Genomic DNA, 19,794 nt, shown 5'->3' with positions numbered 1-19,794 from the left:
GAAATGATCTTCCATCCTCCTCCTCCTCCTCCTCCTCATCTTCTTCCTCTCCTCCTCCTCCTTTTCCTTCCTTTCTCCACCGTTCTGCCTGCCTCCCTCCTGTCTGCGATGGTCTCGCTACTCCTTTTTTTCGCGGGGTGAGCCTCGGCTCTGTCCAATCGCTGCCCACGGAATTTCATATCGACGTCGGGGATGGTGAACGGCCCTCATCGTCGTACATAATAATAGAGCAGAATATAATGTTGGCGGACGAACGACCCGCGGCTAAAATGTATTACGACCGGCACAACACCGATGCAACACCGACGAGACCGTAGCACCGTCGCCATCATCCTCGGCACGATCGACAACATCTACCACTCTTCGCCAGCCGTCGAACGCGCGCCCGTTACGTCCCGACGTTAGACGGTTATGTATTGCGAAATTATATATTACGTAAATACGATGCATGACTCATTGTGGGAAAATATATGATCGATTTGACTATTCGAGCTACGTGACGTTTTGATCTTGACGCGAGATTCCCGATATTTTCCACAGCTGAAAGATATATTTGACGTAACGTAACTTGAAGATAAAAAAAAAAGCTAGATTGCCTCCACTGAATGCCAAACTGTGAAGTACTATAAAGTAATTTTCCACAGGCGGTATTCAACCGCATCACTACAAAGATACAGCTATAGTGAGTCGGTGATAGTGCGCTACATATATTGTACTATGTAATATATACCCTACGTATCATATTATATACACGAGGAGAGGGCAGCGTGGCAGCGTGGCATCGTAGGTGCCGAGGTGGTGGCGAACGTGCGTACAAACGCACCACGCGGTGTACATAAGGCACACGAGGGGAGGATCGACGAGAGTGCGAGCGAGACGGACGGGCAGAAAAGATTGAAGAAAGGGCGAGAGGAGGGATGGCGGTAAGTACATAGGATGAGACGTTTATATACCCCCGACGATGTCTATAACGCCTCGAGTTACGAGACGCCTTTACGAGCGAATGCAACTCGCGCCAGACGTCAAGAGGCGAACCCCCGTTTCGAAGTTTGATGGCGCGACACGGGCCCCGAGCGTAACCTCCGAAATATCTCGCTCTTTTTTCCCTACCCCCTTCTTCTTCTTTTGCTCTCGCCGCGATATTTCGCTCGGTACTCGTTTCGCCGTGACGCGTCTCTCAAGAGCGATGTCCTTTCCAGACACAAATAACGCGCAGACTAATTACGAATTATCGATATTTTTCTGCTACAAAGTTATGACGATTGTTGAAAGAGTTCTTGTATTCAGGTAAAAATTTCGTGTTACGTGATCGTTGTATTGCGTTCTCATGGGTCTTCAATAAAATAAAAAATGATGCAAGTTAAATTAAAATAATTAGAAAAAATAGGAAAATGATACGAGTGAAAAGGGATGGTTTTTACAAGTTTAACAAAACACCACGATACGTGACAATTGGATCTAAATTATTTAACTCGCGTCTAATACCGTCGTAAAAAAATTAATTAAAAATAAAATTGTTTTTCCTCTCTCTTGAATATTTCATATTTTCAACTTGCGTGTCATCTTTTTTGCGAACGTGCGATATATCCATAACAAAGATCTGTGGTATTGCACGTGGTGATTCGAGGATTAGTGAAAAAGTGGGGATGCTGAGTATATTCAAGGCGCGAATTGTCTATTACGAAGAATCCAAGAAGACGCAGAGTAAGGTAAAATCGGCACACGCGTGTCAACGACAATACCAAGCGATAGTCGCAAAGTCGTGCCAGACAATTTCTTCTTTTCTAACGAGCGTAAAATTTCCAGCGGCCATCGCTTCCCGAGTCGTAATTCCCCTCCCTCGCCGAGGGAGCAGCGGGTCGACTGGGCCATTAAATTAATAATTTGTGGTCGACAACGGCATTGTGAGATCCGATGCAATCGTTATAATATGCAGGATTTTATTATCGGTCCCGATGGCGTATGCTAATTTACTGCTAATTGTATTCCGCGGGCGACAATGATGCCTCGGTGGCAGAATGCAATCGCTGCCGCAAACGGACGTTGGAATTATTGTCCGCGCGGACGACGCGGCGCGGCGCGGCGTGGCGTGGCGTGGCGACGACGTCGCCCCGAGCCGAGCCGAGCCGAGCTGAGCTGAGCTGAGCTGAGCTGAGCTGAGCCGAGGGGCTTCGCGCGAGCGGGCGCGGGGCCGCGGGCCGCTTCGACGTCACGTTAAAAAATAACTCCGAGGCGTGACGATTTCCCACTGACACGCGTGAAAAATTGCCAAGTAAAATTGAGGAACGTTAGGCGCCGACGAGACTTCGCCGTCCGTAAAGTTCTTACAAATAACTAAAGATAGGACTAACGGAGACCTGTCGACGATTTTTTTGATAAAGATTCCGCTCGTGTCGGAAATAATTACAATCTTATCGCATAGGTATTAACTTCCTGCTTTCTCTCTACAGTTTTTTTTTTTCTCGTGAAAATGGCTCAGCGCGCAATAGAGGAATTCTATGCGTAATAAACGCAAAGATACGAGTATTCTTTAGAGAATGCTAAACGAGATCCGTTTAATTCTGGTCAAAACTGCCTGGAGATCGTTAAAACGTCGATAACCCTTCATTACACGATTGCTCGGGCCATTTTTGTATCGAAGAGGCGGCAAAATGTTGCGCCAGCAAGGGTGATCGTTAAAGCGTGCACCGGCTTTTCAAGCATGCGATCGTTCTGTCGTGCGGAGGCGAGCATTGACTCGTCCAAGTCACCGCGATATGTTCGTAGTTTTAAAACCGGTCGTTAACAACGACGAGCTTGTTCCGGTGTGTGATTATACGTGGTACCAGCAAAACGCACAATTTTGATACGCCAGTATACTTATCTCTCTTTCTTGTCGTAATAATAATATTCTAAATCGTTCAAGTGCGCGGCGGATGAACATTTCGCGACATCACATACGTAACGTCAAAATAATTTGTGCTATTGATTTGAAAAAGTAACGAGACGATTATTAATAAACGTTATTTATTTCCCCATGGGAAATAAATTGCATCCAGAAGTAAGCACATTGATATAAGACGCAGAGCAGCGACCACTATTTAATCTTACACGCGTAGGCAAATGTATCGACTTAAGAGCGGAAATCGAACTAGAGATTTCGAAGATGGCGGCTTCAGAAACATCACATACGGTGGGCACGTGCTGTCCATTCCTTTAGCTCGCGCCATTCAGTGGTTCTCAATTTCTCAACTAGAGAAAAGGAAAAAATTTAATCTCAAAAAAGGATCTCGAGATCCGTTTCCACATCGTAATTTTCCGCTTCGTAGACAAGGATCAGATTTTGCTAGGCGTTGCGTCTGAAACGGCCACTTGGCACTTTAGTGTGTCCTTTTGCCTGCGTCCTATATTACATTTTTTGCAAAGATTAAATTAGTGTGCTGCTCAAACGTATAACAGAAGATATCTCAAATTATAAATAAGATAATGCATTTTTTTCTCTTGTCTTCTTTTTCTTTTTTTAAACAATCTCAAGGAAAAAAATTGTTAAATACATTTACTTAAAATATATCTCCAACAGCTATATACACAATATAAATTAACATTGAAAAGAAAATTTTCAACATAATTCTTACAGAGGTTTATAAAGAAACCGGAAAAAACTTCAATTTCAAGGAAAATCTGTAATAAATATTCTCTAGTGTAACCTATTCCGTAATAATCCGTCACAGAAAAGAAAATTCTTATGTAAAAAAAGAATAGTTTTGACAAAGGCGATTTACTTGTAGCAAAATCGCCTTAATTGCAAAAAATTTTAATCAGTTAAAAGTTTGATAGAAAAACGAGTTCGTAATAAAATCAATAATAAAGCTTGTAACTGTACTGTGAAATCGGCCTGAAAAAAGACGAAATAATAGGACCTCCCGTGGCTACAATTCAAAAAGGTCTGTAGAAAGGAAAGGAGGAATGTTAGAAGAATTTCAGACTATTGAGAATGGCCTGCAATCCTAATAATGGCTAAGCTAGAAATAACTCTAATAAAAAGCCTACATCTTGTCACATCTCAAATCTAAAAACCACCTGAGGAATCATGTCGCCATATTTCATTTCGTCATTACGCATTCTGCTAAATCACTCCTGTATAATAGCCTTCGATTTATAGTCCTTCGAATGCTAATTTTCTTTGTTCAATCGTCTCTAAAATTCTAATAACAGACTGTGTCTAATGTTTAATTCTTAAGCATAAAATGTTCAATACTCTTAAGTTGGGAAAGAAACCTAATGCGCTCTTAAACTTAAAAATTTTTCTCCAAAATGATTTGTAAATCTATTAATCTATTAATCTATGGATCGGTATACCCTCAAATTACTGTTGCGACGAAAAAATATTAAACTCAATGTTCAAGGATTAAACTTTTCCGTTTGTCACATTAAGACTTTAATATAAAGAATCTAAAATGTTATCGGAACTATTAAATTTACATTTACGTAATTACGACTGCAATAATATGGAGTTTAAAACGATAACGACTGTAGTTGCGTCAGTGGGTTAGCAATACGTTGCCAACTAGTTTCTGTGGAAACTAGATTATTGGCGATGAATTCTTGGATAATGATGATGTCGACGATCAAAGCGTAATAAAACTGAATAATTTTTTCAAAAGAAATTGGGATAAAAATCACATAGAATAGCGAATCTTTTAGCAATTGCAAAAAATGATTACTGTATCTTGGATTGACACATTGATTAAAGAAAATAAAGAGTAATAAAACAATAAAAATAATAAATACCAATACGTTGCGTATCTAATAATACCTGAAGTAACGGTACACTGGAAATAATTATTACCGAAGGAGCAATAGCGCCAATAGGCATTGATAGGCGGCAACATACGTTTTACCACCACAACATAGTATATAACTTTCTCTAAATATTAAAACCTAGAAGGTTTTTTTTGTCACAATGATGTGCATAAATCCATGAAAAATCAATCTTCTTTTCTTTCTGTAACGGCACGAATATAAAATGTTCTTTTAAGTTATTCCAATAAAAAAATTTATATTATGCACTGACAATAAAACTGTATGTACAACCCCGACATATCTTACTGTTGTGTAAACCATTAAAAGAAAGCCGACAATAAAGGAATTTATTCAAAGAAAAGGAACTCTTTACTTGTATTACTATAATATTTCGTGTATATGTTGTCGCAAACGTCAGTAATATCATACAGTAAAACATCTCAAAATCTATTGAAAAAAAAGATTCGGTATCTCTTTTATTCAATTATAAAATTTCATGGCATTGCAGTATTATTAAGTTTGGTCATAAATCACTAATCTTTTAGAATTCTGCCTGACCATTGCTTATATGTCATACTACAATAAATTTCTATTCTCATTTTGCTCTTTAATCCTGTTTTAATCCTCTTTAATCCTTGTTCAACCTTGTTTAATCTTCTTTTCTATCAGTCGTTTTAAATAAACCGTAAAAATTCCTATTATATTTCTATAATAAATTACTGACCTTGTTGATTTTCTATGCCTGTACTACATGTCCTTTCTATATATTTTGTATTAAAAACTTTGAATCATATCGATGAGATTTAAATCTGTTTTTTTTTTTTTGTTACAAATTACAAATGTTAGATCAAATCTCCATATTGAGACCACAAAAAATAGAAAAAAAAAACTTATGCGGCAACAAGATAAATATTAAATTCAGCAGTGTTAAGCCTGCATCAGACTACGTATAGAGTATAGAAGATTGAAGATTCTATCAATTAAATAATTTTAATTTATTTCTTTCTAATTAGTTGAATTTTAATCTCGCAATCCTCCTTTTTTATCATACCGTTTCTCGTTTTGTAGATAGATTTTAAATGTTAATTGTACTCGTACAGTACTGACAAATGGGACAATACAGAGAAGATTAGAATGGCCCTTGCGCAAATCATAAAGTGCTCCATTGTATGGCATTAACAAACGTAGGTACAAAACATACAAATAAATTAGAAGAAACAGAAAGAAAGAGTCTTTTCCTCTCTAAATAAATTCTTTCAGTGTAAGTTTATCTTAGCAATCACTTTGAGATTAATAAAGCTTTAGAGATGTTACTCTTTACTTTCGTGCTTCCTTTTTTCGCAGTGCTCTTGAACATTCGTAAAACGGTAGAGGAGAGAAAAAAAACGATCGCATTCTGAGATTGCAAGTATTTAGGTTAGCAACCGGCGCAGCGTGCGATCTTCGAGAGTTGCGCGTCGTTAGAGTTGGCTGGACATTAATAGTCACGAAATAGAAGCCTTGGCTAGAATCGTAAAAATATAATTGCGCCGATTGCAACAACGTTATCTGGGCACCGACGCGGATAATGATACGTGAATGGGCGCATTACGGCACTATTCTACTTGGCCGGGCTATCGTACTTTGCCGCGTATCGTACGTTGCGCGTTGCGCGTTGCGCGTTGCGTGTGACGTACATGGGCTTGTACGCGTGCACAAAGTATCCCCCACTCGCTTGCGCAAATCACCATTAACGCTCACGTTGAACACGGTGGCGTATCGAGGCGCTAAAAGAGAACGCCATGCCATTTCGACAGCCGATCTCACGGAACTGATTATTTCGCTATGTAAAGTATTAATAAAAGTATCATTTTTCAATGGTCGTTACCTCGTCCCCGATCTTTCGACGGATACTTATTCATTTCGTCAGATTTTATGGTAGAAATTTTTACACGTTCGCTCGATGCACCGGGTATTCCAAAATTAAATACGTATAAGAAAATTAAAAAGACTGCGTCAATTTCCAAAGCACAAAATCGTGTCCCCACTTTACTTGATCAAATACGCACGAAATTAAATTTAAGCGTCTCTTTTCTTCTGTTACGCGGTTCCACGAAACAGGCCGGTAAGAAGTCGACGACCCGGTCGACCCGAAGGAAGCCGCGAGATTCCGAAGTGCAGAAGAGCGACGGACCTCGGTAAAGCAGGTGGAGAGGTAAGAAGAAAGGAGTGAAAGAGAAGAGAAGAGAGGAGGCGAGCAAGAGGCGCGAGTAAAGTCAAAGAGTCAATAAGAGAGCTCGTGGACCTCAGTGGCCTGTCGAAGCGCGTCTCCCGCCTCGTTGTTTGTACGAGTTCGACGAAGAACCCGTTTCCCTCGAACGTGCACGAACGGCCTCGCGGACATCCATCCACTATGAGTTTACTTAGGACCGCGAGTGATATACGCGATGGCTCAAATTAAATATTTCAACCGAGGAGAAGGGGGATGGCAGAGATATACCAAAAAACCATAAAATCGCTTTATGTCATTCGCCGACATGGGCGCCTCTGTCATTGTACTTCATTCAGAAATCAAAGAGACGACTTTCTACTCTCTAAATCGGAATCGCTCAAATTTTATTCATTTCTGCGTTATGCTTGCAACTGTAATTCTCTGTCTTTTAGTGATTCCGATTAAGAGGAGGAAGAGCCCCCCCCCCCTCTCCCATCCCGGCACTTTCACTAGTCAGAATTGATATATTATTATTGAAAGACAGTACATGTATCACTCGTATAAATACACTGTACTGAAATCAGATTATTTGCTATTTTTTAATGAGTAATACACTGATTTTGTTTTAACGAATACTACAAATTTTGAATTTTCGCTAGAAAGTTATATACATCGGCAATTCATTAGTTAAATAAATCGTTAGTTTTTTTTTAATATACTCCAAGAGATAATTTAGGTGACATAGAGTATATTTGGGAGCAAAAAATAAAGATGCGAAAAAAATAAATTGACATAGCTTATAATGGCAAATGTTCCTTTGAAATTTAACAAGTCAACAGGCTACTCAGGAGAAAACTAATGGTTTTCTAAAATTTGTTAATGATAGCGAAGATTTGTGACATAGCCTGCACCTTTTTCAAAAATTCTTTTCGACTTAATGAAAAAAAAAAGTTAACTTGACTAAATTTTTCAACTAGATTGAATTTCTTCAGTTCAAGTATTTATGTATTTAAACTAAATATATAAATCATAAATAAAAAATTTTCAAAATTTAGTTAAGCTAGTTAATTTATATTTTATCAGAAAGATAGATAGATAGATAGAGAGAGAGAGAGAGAGAGAGAGAGAGAGAGAGAGAATGTAATTGTAAAGTAAAATCTCAAAAACTTCCTCGCATACTAATAAAAACCGATAAAAATCCATAATTTTCAAAGATAAAAAAGAAATTTCCTGAAAATTCCAGGTTTTCGTGATATTTTCGGTAATATCACATCCCTGATAACACACGTATTAGTTATCTACAAAAGTCCTTTCCAACACAAAATCATTTTATTCACTTATACCGATCATACTACCTCTTAGTATGTTTTAATCGGTAGGAAAGCGAAAGCAAGAAAATCTATTGCGCTTTATATTTTATTACATAAAATATACATAAAAACTCTTTACATTTATCTGTGAAGAGCATTAAAAATTTCTCGTTTTAAAATTTGTATTGAAAAGTTAATGCTATGAAGCTATGATACTATTTCGAACAAGTCATTTCGAAAAAATTTCGTTTTATATCTTAAAAAAGTCTCTGATACATTTATATCTCGTCTTCTAAAAGGAAAAGGAAAATTTATTTGTTTCTGATCTTTTGTTCGGTGGAAATTTAGATATGGAAAAAGCATTTGGAGTTAATCTTTAAGGACTGATCGAAGGGAGCGAATCTCATGGGTCTCGACCCACGGTAGCTGCGCAGTTAAGGAACTCATCGAAACACGGAATAATTGGTGGTTGTATTCCCGAGGTACGGCGATATCCGAGGTAATAAGCCAGTCCAGAACAGAAGATACTCACGGATGCGACTGGCTTAGCGACCAAGTATAGCGTTACGCGGCCCATTATACTCGTCAGATCGGTAATCTGCGCTCCATAATACGGCAAGATAGTCCATACAAATGATACCGTGATTTTAATACTCGCGTACACTGATATATTGGTACCTGCTCAATGTGCTTTACCACATCCTGCGTATAAAGAGAAGCATCCGGTATAAAAATATGAATAAAAAATAATTTACAAAGTTATAAAATCTAGTCGATTAGAAGACTAACGGTTATAATACTTTTATCACGGATTCATACGACTGCTTAAAACTGATTTTTGTTCCAAAAATAACGTCATGTATTGTAAATTGTAAACAGAAGCTAAAATACATAATAATATTCCTAATGAAAAATACGTTACGATTTTAATTCAGTAAAGATCAGAGGTAAGAAAAGTAGAAGGAGGGCTCAAATACTTGAGAAAAGAGAATTTAGAGAAAGTAAGGAGTACGTTAATTAAAATGTGGTAATATGAAAGAAGTGAATAAATATTAGTTAGATAAGAGTTATTGATGTTGTATATTTTGTAACGATAGAATGAATTGTATGGATTTTTACGTAGAGTGACGTAGACAAATGCCACAGGCCAAAAGACTGACTAAGAAATAAGAAGTAAAGATAAAAATAAAAAATGTAATAGATTTTGTAATATATTATCAGGTAAGGATTAGATAATCGTATATTTTAACAGAAATTTTTAAAATAGAGCATATTTTAAAATGAAGAGATATAAAAGAGACAAGTTGACGAAAAGAATAAAGATAAAGGATAAGAATAAAAGTATGGGATAAGAAACATTTGACTATTAGAAAAATGTCATAAGAAAATATAATCAAATTTTTTTAGGGATATGAATTATTTAGGTACGAGATTACAAGCAAATAAGATGGAATATGGAGATGGATTAATTCTAATTATCGGCATCGATACTTTCGTTCGAAGTCAAGCGAACTTAGGGTTGTTTGGAGGGGAGTATGGTCATATATCGTCAGTGGTTATAACTTACGTTAATAGAGACGAGATACCTGATGTGCTAGACATCCTTCATTTTATGCACATTGTTATCTTCTAAACCCGCAATATCGATTCAAATATAGCCTCGTGTCATTGAGTGATGTAATAAAAGTCTTATATATTCTGATAAATAATTCTTATCATGACTTTCATAGCGCTATTAAACGCGCTCGAACGACAATCGCGAACAAAATTTCTACGATTATAGACAGAATTAAATTTACAGCTATTGCCATCGTTTATTATTCATAGAAATGTAATAACAATTGTGTAATGGAAATTGTAAAAACCTATATATGTATATAATGTAAGACCCTAGCAAAATAAATATTCTGCATAATAACGAGCGGATTTAAATGTCCGGGAAAATAAAATTTCTTGTCATTTATTATGGATAACTCGAATCGACATAAATTTAACATTTTTTCGTGACCTATTTAATGAGACATCATTAGAAGTAGAAACACACCTTTCTCCGCGCGTAACCTGCTCAACGTTGATGGAAACCCAGAATTGCATTTCTGTTGTTTCGATAAAATCGGTGTCATTAAGCGATCGATAATTGTCGCGAGAGAGTGTGCGGAACAGTTGACCGCGCGATCGTGCCGATCGTATCGAGCTTTTCGTCTTGTTGTTGGGTTTTAGACCCCCTTCGTCTTTTGTTCCCTACATCGATAATATCGATAATATCGAGCTGTAAGACTTAGTCTTATTGTTAAACCATGCTAAGGCGCGGCGTAACCTGTGACACGGGGGATTTTACCTGATTACATTTTTCTTTCGACTCAGCTTCGTTCTCAATACTTTTCGTGTACCTTTCTGTCAACTTGTGTTGAGAAGCACACATACTCTGATGAAATCGCGACGATATACGTAAATAGTGAATTCTAATCGAAGAAAAAGATACAAATTTATAATAAAAAAAAGTGTCTGCAAATATTTTCCCACATAACGTTTCGCATCCTTTTTATATCTCTCATCAAATAATGTTGAATATTTAACGACGCGATCAACGGGTTATGGATAAAAGTTGTATTTTTCTTTCAATTTGCGGCAATGCAGTAAAATGGTCACGAGAATGAGGCAGGAATGCGCTTTATGCGGAAGAGAGAGAAGAGAAAAAGGAAGAGAAGGGGGGGGAGGGGGAGGACATGATCGATTCGCATTCGTCTCGTAAGAGGAGAGCGCGCGTACGTATAAAGGCAAGGCGTGACCGTGAGGCCGAGCGTGGACCAATCGCGATTCAGTCTTTCTCGTTTTTTTCTTCATTTCATTGAGAGACGCCCCTCTTTGCCGCGCTTCGATGCTCCTGCGCCGCCGCGCCGCCGCCACCGCCGTCGCCACGCCGTGATTCCCCACCAACAACGATGGAGTGACTACCTTCTCTTTCCGCTCGCGCGCCGCGCCGCTCGGATTGGGATCACGCGCGCACTGTCGGTGCGCGTTGCACGCGGATGCACGCGCCTTCCCTGCGAATCGCGTCCGAGAGACGCGCTCGGATGCGTACGAATAATTTAACGCCATGGGGGGGACCCGGCCACCTGCCTGCTGCTCGTTCTCGCGTAATTAATAACGTTTCATCAACCCTCCGCGTATCTGTACGGATTAGTCCGCTGGAATCCGTTGAAAAGTTCATGGATCGATATCATCTGTAACCCTTTTAAGAATAAAATTTACTCTCTAAATCTTGTACAATTATTCAAGTGCGAGTTGCCAAAATTTACTCATTTTTAATTCTTCTTGCGGATATTTTTAAATGTTGTATACAACTGAAAAGGACTCCTATAATGATTTTTTGCTATAATGACTCTTGTTTAAAATGCCAAATTATTCAAGTTTCACCCTTTTATGGTGCATCCGCGATAGGCTTAGTCTTAAGAAAGTCTTAAGAAATTGACTAATTATAGTCGATTTCTTTAAAGCTTACTATACTTGTAGATGGACCGTTAGAGTGACGATTCACTCTCCACGAGATTTAGAGAGCAATGTACAAAATACATTCACCGTATTATCCTTTAATGACAAATTCCTTTTGGCAACGTCAAGCCGATTTCTTCTTGAGAAAATTATTACCCTTGAAAAAAAGATTAGAGAAAAAAGCGAGAGATCGGCCCTTGCAATTCTAAGGTTGACCTTGGTACGGATCGACCATTTCGAGAGCCTGGCCAAGTTCCGGCAGGATATTACTTCCAAAATCTAATTATGAGATCTTTATAGGCAATCGTAAAACAGCCGAATAATAAAGGAGTTCGTAGCGCTCCCCGTGAATCCATCAAGACCTCGCTGCGTTTCTCCTCGATATAATAGAAGATCCGTGTGTATCCTAGACAGGTATATCTGTATCTCAGTCCCGTAAAATCGAGACGTCGCGCCGCAACATTTCGAAGCTTACGAAGGACGTGCCGCCAAAATCGTTTTTCCCTGACACTATCCTCCTATCTACCCCCTCCCTAATGGAACCATCTATTCGGATGGACACAAATACCAATTCCATCCAAGATACAAGGCAATAAAAGAGGCTACGATTTATGGTCTTTTTTTTCTCCGTTCTGTCAATTCTGAACAATCGCAATCGAATAGCGCGGTATGCGTCACTCGTCTAAAGATTCGCAACAACCAAGTACGAAATTAACAGGGGCAGCAATCATCGATTATTCTTTATATTCGGTACGTTCGAGAAACATCGTTGGAATACGCAAGACTCTGCATCACTGCATTCATGCAGTTACGATCTCCTGTATCAAAATGACATTGTGAAAATAAAATTATGCGAGCGACTTTCGCGATTCCGCGAGACGATACTTGTCGCGAGGCGACAATGTGTCGTTACCATAAACGTTGGGGCCCGTCGTAATGAGACGTGACGTCACGACATGGCGTCTGCAGGTGAACGAGCGGTGAGACGGCGGTACCGTAGGTGAGCGCATTCGCTAGTCGATCCGATTGGCCGAAGGGGGAATCCCCGCCCTTGCGCTGTTTGTGCACACTGACGACGAGCCCGCGAATTCCCCCAACCCTCTCCTCCCTCCTTCACCCCTTTCGCGCGACTCCGCGAGTCTCTATCTTTCTCCCCCTTTCGCTGCTCTCCTATATATACATATATGTATACATATATATCTTTCCTTTTCCGTTTCCTTTTCCCTTCTACGAACGCTGCTCGTCGGCAACGCTGATAACACGCGCATGAACGCACCCACACGCGCACGCTCGCACGCACATCGCATATAAATTCCCTCAAGTGGAGACCTGTTTATATCTATTACCTACACAATGAAGAACGTTTTCGCGACAGATATCCCCCCGATGTTTCTCTCCCTCTCTCTCTCTCTCATCCGTTGCACCAAAATTGATACTATTAGTGCTTATTGCACGCACACTCTCGCACACTATATAGATGTAATTAGTATGATTAGCGCATCCAAATTCGAAAAAATCAAGACCGCACGAAGCGAGAGCACGTCTACGTCTAGCGTGAACTGGAACTTTATAAATTTCACTCACGACTAGCACGCGAACGCAGATAATAATTTACGCCGGCAATTATGTATTAAATGCCCAGGAATGTAAAACGATAAATAGACGAAGACTATAAAACCCAATGTCTTAAAGTACGAATTTAAGAAACAAAAATGCAAAAATATTAAATATAGTTATTTTGTAAATAATTATTTAAAAAGTATCAAGTATACCATTATCATTAATAACCAAGGGAAACGCTAGGATACTACATATATGTAAGAAATATTGGAGATAGGAAATCACCTATATTTACATAATTACTAATTAATTACATGTATTTGGAGATTAATCCTTTGACTTTTATTTACGAATTAGACAGAGAGAACCACTAATCAACATAAACTTGATAAACGTGATACATACAGATGTGCATAATCAGAATAAAAATCATCAATTCATTAATAAAAATTTTTTTGTCAAAAAAAAAAAATTGTTATCGAAGCCAATAATTGAAATGTAAAGAAAAAGATGCTATAAAAATAAAATTGTTTTGTCTATCTATAAAAAAAATTATCTTTTGATATTTCTTTTTCTCATTATTATAAATAAACAACTATTCATCTTTTTATATCATTTTCTCATATGATTGGCTATATTTAGATCGATGATTTTTTCTCCTAAATAATAACTCTTCCTAAATTATTAATTATGATTTTAAAAAAAACCAATCTTTTTTCCAACTTTTTTCCGATTACTCTTGACTGCTTAATTTTCAATAAAACTATAACTTTGTAAAATCAAACGATTAAATCATAATGTTTCTTTCTAAAAAAAATACAAAAAAGGAATAAGAAAGATCGAAAAATCGGTTGTTCGTGTATGTGTGGTACTATCCGAGAAAAGAATACATAAAGATTAAAAAACCCGTAATTTTATAGTGCTTCAAAGATTTTGATGCTATTTAACATTATAATCTCACATTCCTTTCAATACATTATCCTCTTTCTATTTTAAATCAAAGATACAAAAAAATTGTTATCGGATGATAAATCAACTAAAAATTTAAATTAGATTCTTTTTCGTTATTTCTTAATCATTTGCTTCTAATCAGACAAAAAGTTATATATATATATATATATATTTATTTATATATATATATATATATATATATATATATATATATATATATATATGTTTCATCTTTTCTCTTAGATGTTTAAGTATATTCAAGTATCATTTTATATAGTATTTTATATATTTCAAAATGCATTTAATATATAATAATGCCATAAACAAAACCTAATTAAAAAAATTTTTTAGAATTGATATTTTAGTAATTTTCTAGTGCATCCTCTATTTTAAATATAGTAAGAACAATTATGACAAAAAGGAAATGTACACGATGCGACCTAATTAACTTTCAAATGCTTGTTAATGTCGAAAAGTCATGATGAAAATTAGCAGTAAACAGATTCGTGCTCCTTCAAGTTTCAAATAAATTGCGGCTATTAATATAAATTACAGCGATTATTCACCCCGTGCACGAAACACTTAATACTAGGTTTCCCACAATTACTCCGATTCTCCTTTCATTCAAGATACTTATGAATAATTCTAAATATAGGTTTAGATGTTAAAAAAGACGAAAAATTTAATTGTGCATCACGTGATATGGATTTCTATTGTAAAATCAAGCAAACTAGGCTTATATATTACGTCGTATATTACGATAATCACTTTGGTCCCTCACTAGCGGTAGCGTCACTAATTTTAACATAAATAACATTAAATATTATTTTTTCGATAGCATATTTGTCGTGTTGTATCAGTCAAACTTCTTCTATACGTTTCGATTGCTTTTTCAGTAAACAAAAAGCCAAGGTTAAAAGATTATAAAAATCGCAGGCATCAATAAATATGAATATATGTAAATTGCATAAACCAAAGTTATCACATTAAACGTATGGTAAAAAGTTAACGAAGCACAATTTAAAAATGTACAAATAAGAATGCACAAATAACAGAACAAAGCTACAAGAACCAAGCAAGCCTATGAGTAGACGCGTTTCTTTCTTCTTATTTTTCTTTTCGACGAATGCTTTTTACAAATATGTCAAAACATTAATTTCAGGAGAATGAAAATAATCGAGGGCATAAAATACGTATCTGATGCGAAGAAAAACATTGCCCGAGCGAGCACGCATCGCGAGATTGGCCTTGTTTGTAAACTAATATTGCTTCACCGACACGGAATCACGTCATTCCTATCGACATATTTCTACCAGGATTATAATCACAAATATTAAACTAAACTTGTTAAAAATCACACATACACCGATATCAGAATTCAACTTTGCGATTGTGCAAAATAACACATGTGTATAAAAGATTTCCTGTTAAAATTTATTACATTCGTATATATTTTCATATCAGTACAAAAAACATTTGCACGCAATAATACTGATAAATATATATATATATTTTTTCTTTATGTAAAAATTTTTTCTAATATTTTCTTTTCATATTATGGAGCCGAGACAAACGCACGGTCTACTATAATTTTTCAGAAAATATTTTGTTTTGTCCAATTGGACACAAACAAGCACATATATATTGTTTATAATATGATTTACTCATATTTCTCGATTTGAAATTACAGCGGATTAGCGCGATTCGCGTTGAATAAAGAGCTTTCGAAAATATAAGTATACCGTGCAAAATCTTTGTAAAATTATGCCAATTTTTAATAAAGTTTCAATAATTTTTTACTCTCATACATATAATTATTTAATTATATATTTTACGTGTATATATGTATATTTATTGTTGCACCTCTTCGTAAATACATACAAAACAGGCTATCACTACTCAGGTCTAAAATTTTGATGATTTGTTTCAAGTTTTCCGACGGTTAGATTAGTGAATTGAAAACTAAATTGGTTAGATATTGATGGAAAAAAAGTTCAGGTGAAAAAAACTTCGGTCCAATTCAATTCACAATCGATCTATTCTAAATTCTTTTTTACCTTCTTCTTATTTTGTATAAAACGCGAAATTTATAATTCGTCGGTAATTTTGTAACAAAACTAGGTTGCAAGTATAGTTTTTTTCGAATAATGTGGAATAATAATTTAAGACTAAGGCAAAGAATTGCATTCATGCAAAATTCAAATCTGTTGGAAAGCTATGCTGGCAAGTTTTGCGCGCAAAAATATGTTCTCCGACAAAACTATACTTTTCAAGATATTAATTAGCGTATCTTTAAATCACGCATCTTACAACTGATTTTTCGACCATTATTTATATTTGTATTTTTTGGAAAGTGTGTTTAATGAAAAGTTGACATTATTCGCGCTACATTTTTTTTAGAGCGCCTTTGTTTACGTTCCTTTCTCTAGCTTGTTCTGCATGCATTGTAAACAACGGAAGACGTTCGATACGCGACACGTCTCGTATTGTTTATACGCGGAAAAAAAACAGTTTTGCTAAAATATGTAAAATTTAGCTGGCTACGCAGATATGAAAATAATTTTTTATTAAATTATCGAGATAATTACATAGAACGGTTGGCTCAAGTTGGTTGCTAGAACGTCCAAACTTTTTGCAGTATTTCTCATTGTGCTTGAGCGTCCTTCATAATTATTTTCAAGTGTGCATCCAGCTAAACTTTTTAGATACTTTGACAGAATCGTGCGCTCTTATTTATTGCTCCGAGATAAACGAATCCCGTTAAACCGCCGCGATTTCATCATTTCTGAAAAAAAAAAAAAAAATGCGAAACACGATCACGCAGCTCGCGCATTTCTTTATTCAATTAAAAGACACATCATTTTCTCGGGAAAATTATATTACGTCGGAGCGATAAGACAAACGAAAGCGACGTTCAAAGAAAAAAGAACGTTACAGACACGAGCGTGTAATCGAGAGAGAAGTGAGAGCAACGGAATTAGGATTAACCTCTAATGAACCGCGTTTCTTTCCAGTGCTAATGACAATAACGCGTTCTGCGTGTTATTCGGCGAATGTCAAGCGAAGGCTAATACCTAATCGATGCAATCGAGCAGGTAGGTTAGGAATTTGACGAGTGTGGTGGCGCTGAATGGCGCCCGAAAGATGAAAGAAAACTCACCAAGGATCCCTCCGGCGTCTGATGTTGACCGTTGGTTCCATTTGTCCCGTTGGCGCCGTTGGCAGATCCTCCCGGATTGTCCAAATCCTGTTCGTCCGCTTGGTCCATCACGTAGGATGGCTTCGGGTCACCTTTGACTCGAATTTTGGCTGTTTTTAATCACGCGGTGACACACGAAAACTTGGCGTGCGCGCTACCGGCAGCTTCGTCAAATATCACCAAGAGTCTCTCTCTCTCTCTCTCTCTCTCTCTCTCTCTCTCTCTGCGAGATGCCGGTGCGAGATGCGTTCTCAAAACGGCGAGACTAGAACCGGGCGTTACGCGCGCAAATTGTTATTGCGAGAGAGAGAGAGTGAGGGAGGGAGGGAGGGAGAACGCGCGGTAGTCGGTCGTCCCGTCGGGTAAACTCACGCGAGGGAGAATCTCATCGGAGCAACGGCACTTGGAGCAAACGATCACGCCGGACGAGGTTAACGGTCATGTCTCTGCACAAAAAGTTTCGTTGTCGCGCACAATCGTTTTCCGCGTCGTTTTCTTTGTTTTTCTTTAGCCGCTCGAGGCGAGGAGCAAGCAAGCGAACGAGCGAGCGAGCGAGCGGGAGAGCCACACGCTCGTCAGCGTTCAGAGCGTGCGCGCGCGTGCACGCGAAAAGGATCGTACGCGCACACAACACACTTCTGATCTCCACGCGAGACTTTTACGCGAAAGCACGGAAAGAAGCGGCCAGAATACAGGGAATACAGATCGCAAGATGGTAAGCACCTTTCGGAGCAGAGGAGAACACAGACGACTCCGATACTCACGCACGGAATAGTGTCGAGCCACTGCTGTAGTGCTGTCGAAAAGGAAGCTGACCGAGCTGACGAGTGAAGTAGGCGACGGAGTGGAGGGGGCGAATCGATCGACTAATCGATTACGATTCGGGATTGGAGGGAACGAATGGACGAATCAACAGCAAATCGCAAGTATCGTGCGGGACGCGGGGTAGGGGAATGGGGAAGGGAGAAAACGAGAAGAAACATGAGAGGGAAGAAGACGCGCGCGCGACGAGAGCTTTCCGATCCGACGAGCCGGCCCGGCCTGGCCTGGCCAATTTCCGTTCCGTTCCGTTCCGCTCACAGGCTCGATTGTTGCTGCTGCTGCTGCTGCTGCTGTTGCTGCTGCTGCTGCTGCTGCTGCTTCGACATCGGCGACCGCGCGCGAGGCCCGCGTTGCGAATGTCGTCGACGAGAAGGCGAATACGCGCGCGATCAGCTGGGATAAAAGCCGGCGCGCAGGAGCGACAGACTGTTACGACCGACGCGCGCACTCTCACGTACTACAGCGATCTGAAACTTGTGTAGACGCCGCGCGCCGGCAGACCTGGGCAGGCCGGCACCGTCGCGTCGCGCCGCGCCGCGCCGCGCCGCGCGCAGCCGCGCGGTCGCGCCGGTGGCGGCGGTTCCTTCCTTTCCCCCGACTCGATTCGCGCCCCTTCTACAGCCCAAGCGTTCCCACTACCACCGCCTTCTACCCCACTCCGAGGGAGGTGGCTTGCGACTGAATACGCCCATTTGATTTCGTTATATTCACAACATTGCATATAAAGATAATTCTTAATTTTCTGTTTTCTCATTTTATCTCCTTTTCTTTTCTTTTCTTTTCTTGTCCTTTTCTTTTTCTTTTACAAAAGTACTGTATTGTACGGTCAACTTCCCGCAGTTATGTCTAAAGAAAAATTCTTAATAGAAGAATTGCTTGAATCGGTTATAATTCTTAACTAAAGACCTTCAACAAAATAGCCTTGTTCTTTCAAAAATCTTTCTTTGTGGTCTATCAAGCAATTTTTAAATTCAAATACTAAACCTAATTTTTAAGAAACTTTTCCTACTGTTCGAGAATCTTTCATATACATATAATTTTCTGAAGAATAAGATTTTGCTTTCTTTATATATATTTTAATATCGTACAGTTTGAATAAAATGAAAAAGATAAATAAAATGATCGATTACTTGTGTTAAATTTCTATGTAAAAAATAAATACATTAGTTGAGAATGAGTCTTACAATAAAAAAATAAAAAAAAAACAATTTTACTGCAAGATCTAAAAATTTAGCTAGATACAGATGAGAAAATAATTTTATATTGGACAATCATATAAATTAATTATGTAGGATGTCCAAGTGTGATAACATTGCTGCAAACAGTTTTGACATTCTAGCAACCAAGTTAAGCACCTGATACAATTTTATTAAATGATTCAATTTAATTGTTTCCAGATCTGTCAACAAAATTGTTCTTTCCATATAAAATAAAAATTTATATCTATTTGTTCAGAAAAATATAGATCAAACTGTAAAATATTTAAC

The 19,794-nt window shown here is 38.0% G+C and overlaps 1 protein-coding gene across 4 annotated transcripts in view; it reads right to left on the bottom strand.

Moving 5' to 3' along the window:
• The window catches only part of LOC105195106 (protein dead ringer), a 133,453-nt gene that overhangs the window by 90,766 nt on the left and 22,893 nt on the right, over positions 1–19,794 (bottom strand). For 3 of the 4 annotated variants that reach the window (XM_011160344.3, XM_011160345.3, XM_011160347.3), the window contains exon 1: positions 17,447–17,823. The exons of the other annotated variant lie outside the window; for it this stretch is intronic. In XM_011160344.3, the coding sequence (XP_011158646.1) occupies positions 17,447–17,554 (108 nt within the window). In that variant the 5' untranslated portion in view covers positions 17,555–17,823. Of the gene's footprint in view, positions 1–17,446; positions 17,824–19,794 lie in introns of those variants that run through there. 4 annotated transcript variants of the gene reach the window in all.

Source organism: Solenopsis invicta, chromosome 5 (assembly GCF_016802725.1).
Source record: "Solenopsis invicta isolate M01_SB chromosome 5, UNIL_Sinv_3.0, whole genome shotgun sequence".
Taxonomy (NCBI): domain Eukaryota; kingdom Metazoa; phylum Arthropoda; class Insecta; order Hymenoptera; family Formicidae; genus Solenopsis; species Solenopsis invicta.
Note: the sequence above shows the minus strand (reverse complement) of the source record. Positions and strands in the feature narration are given on the sequence as shown.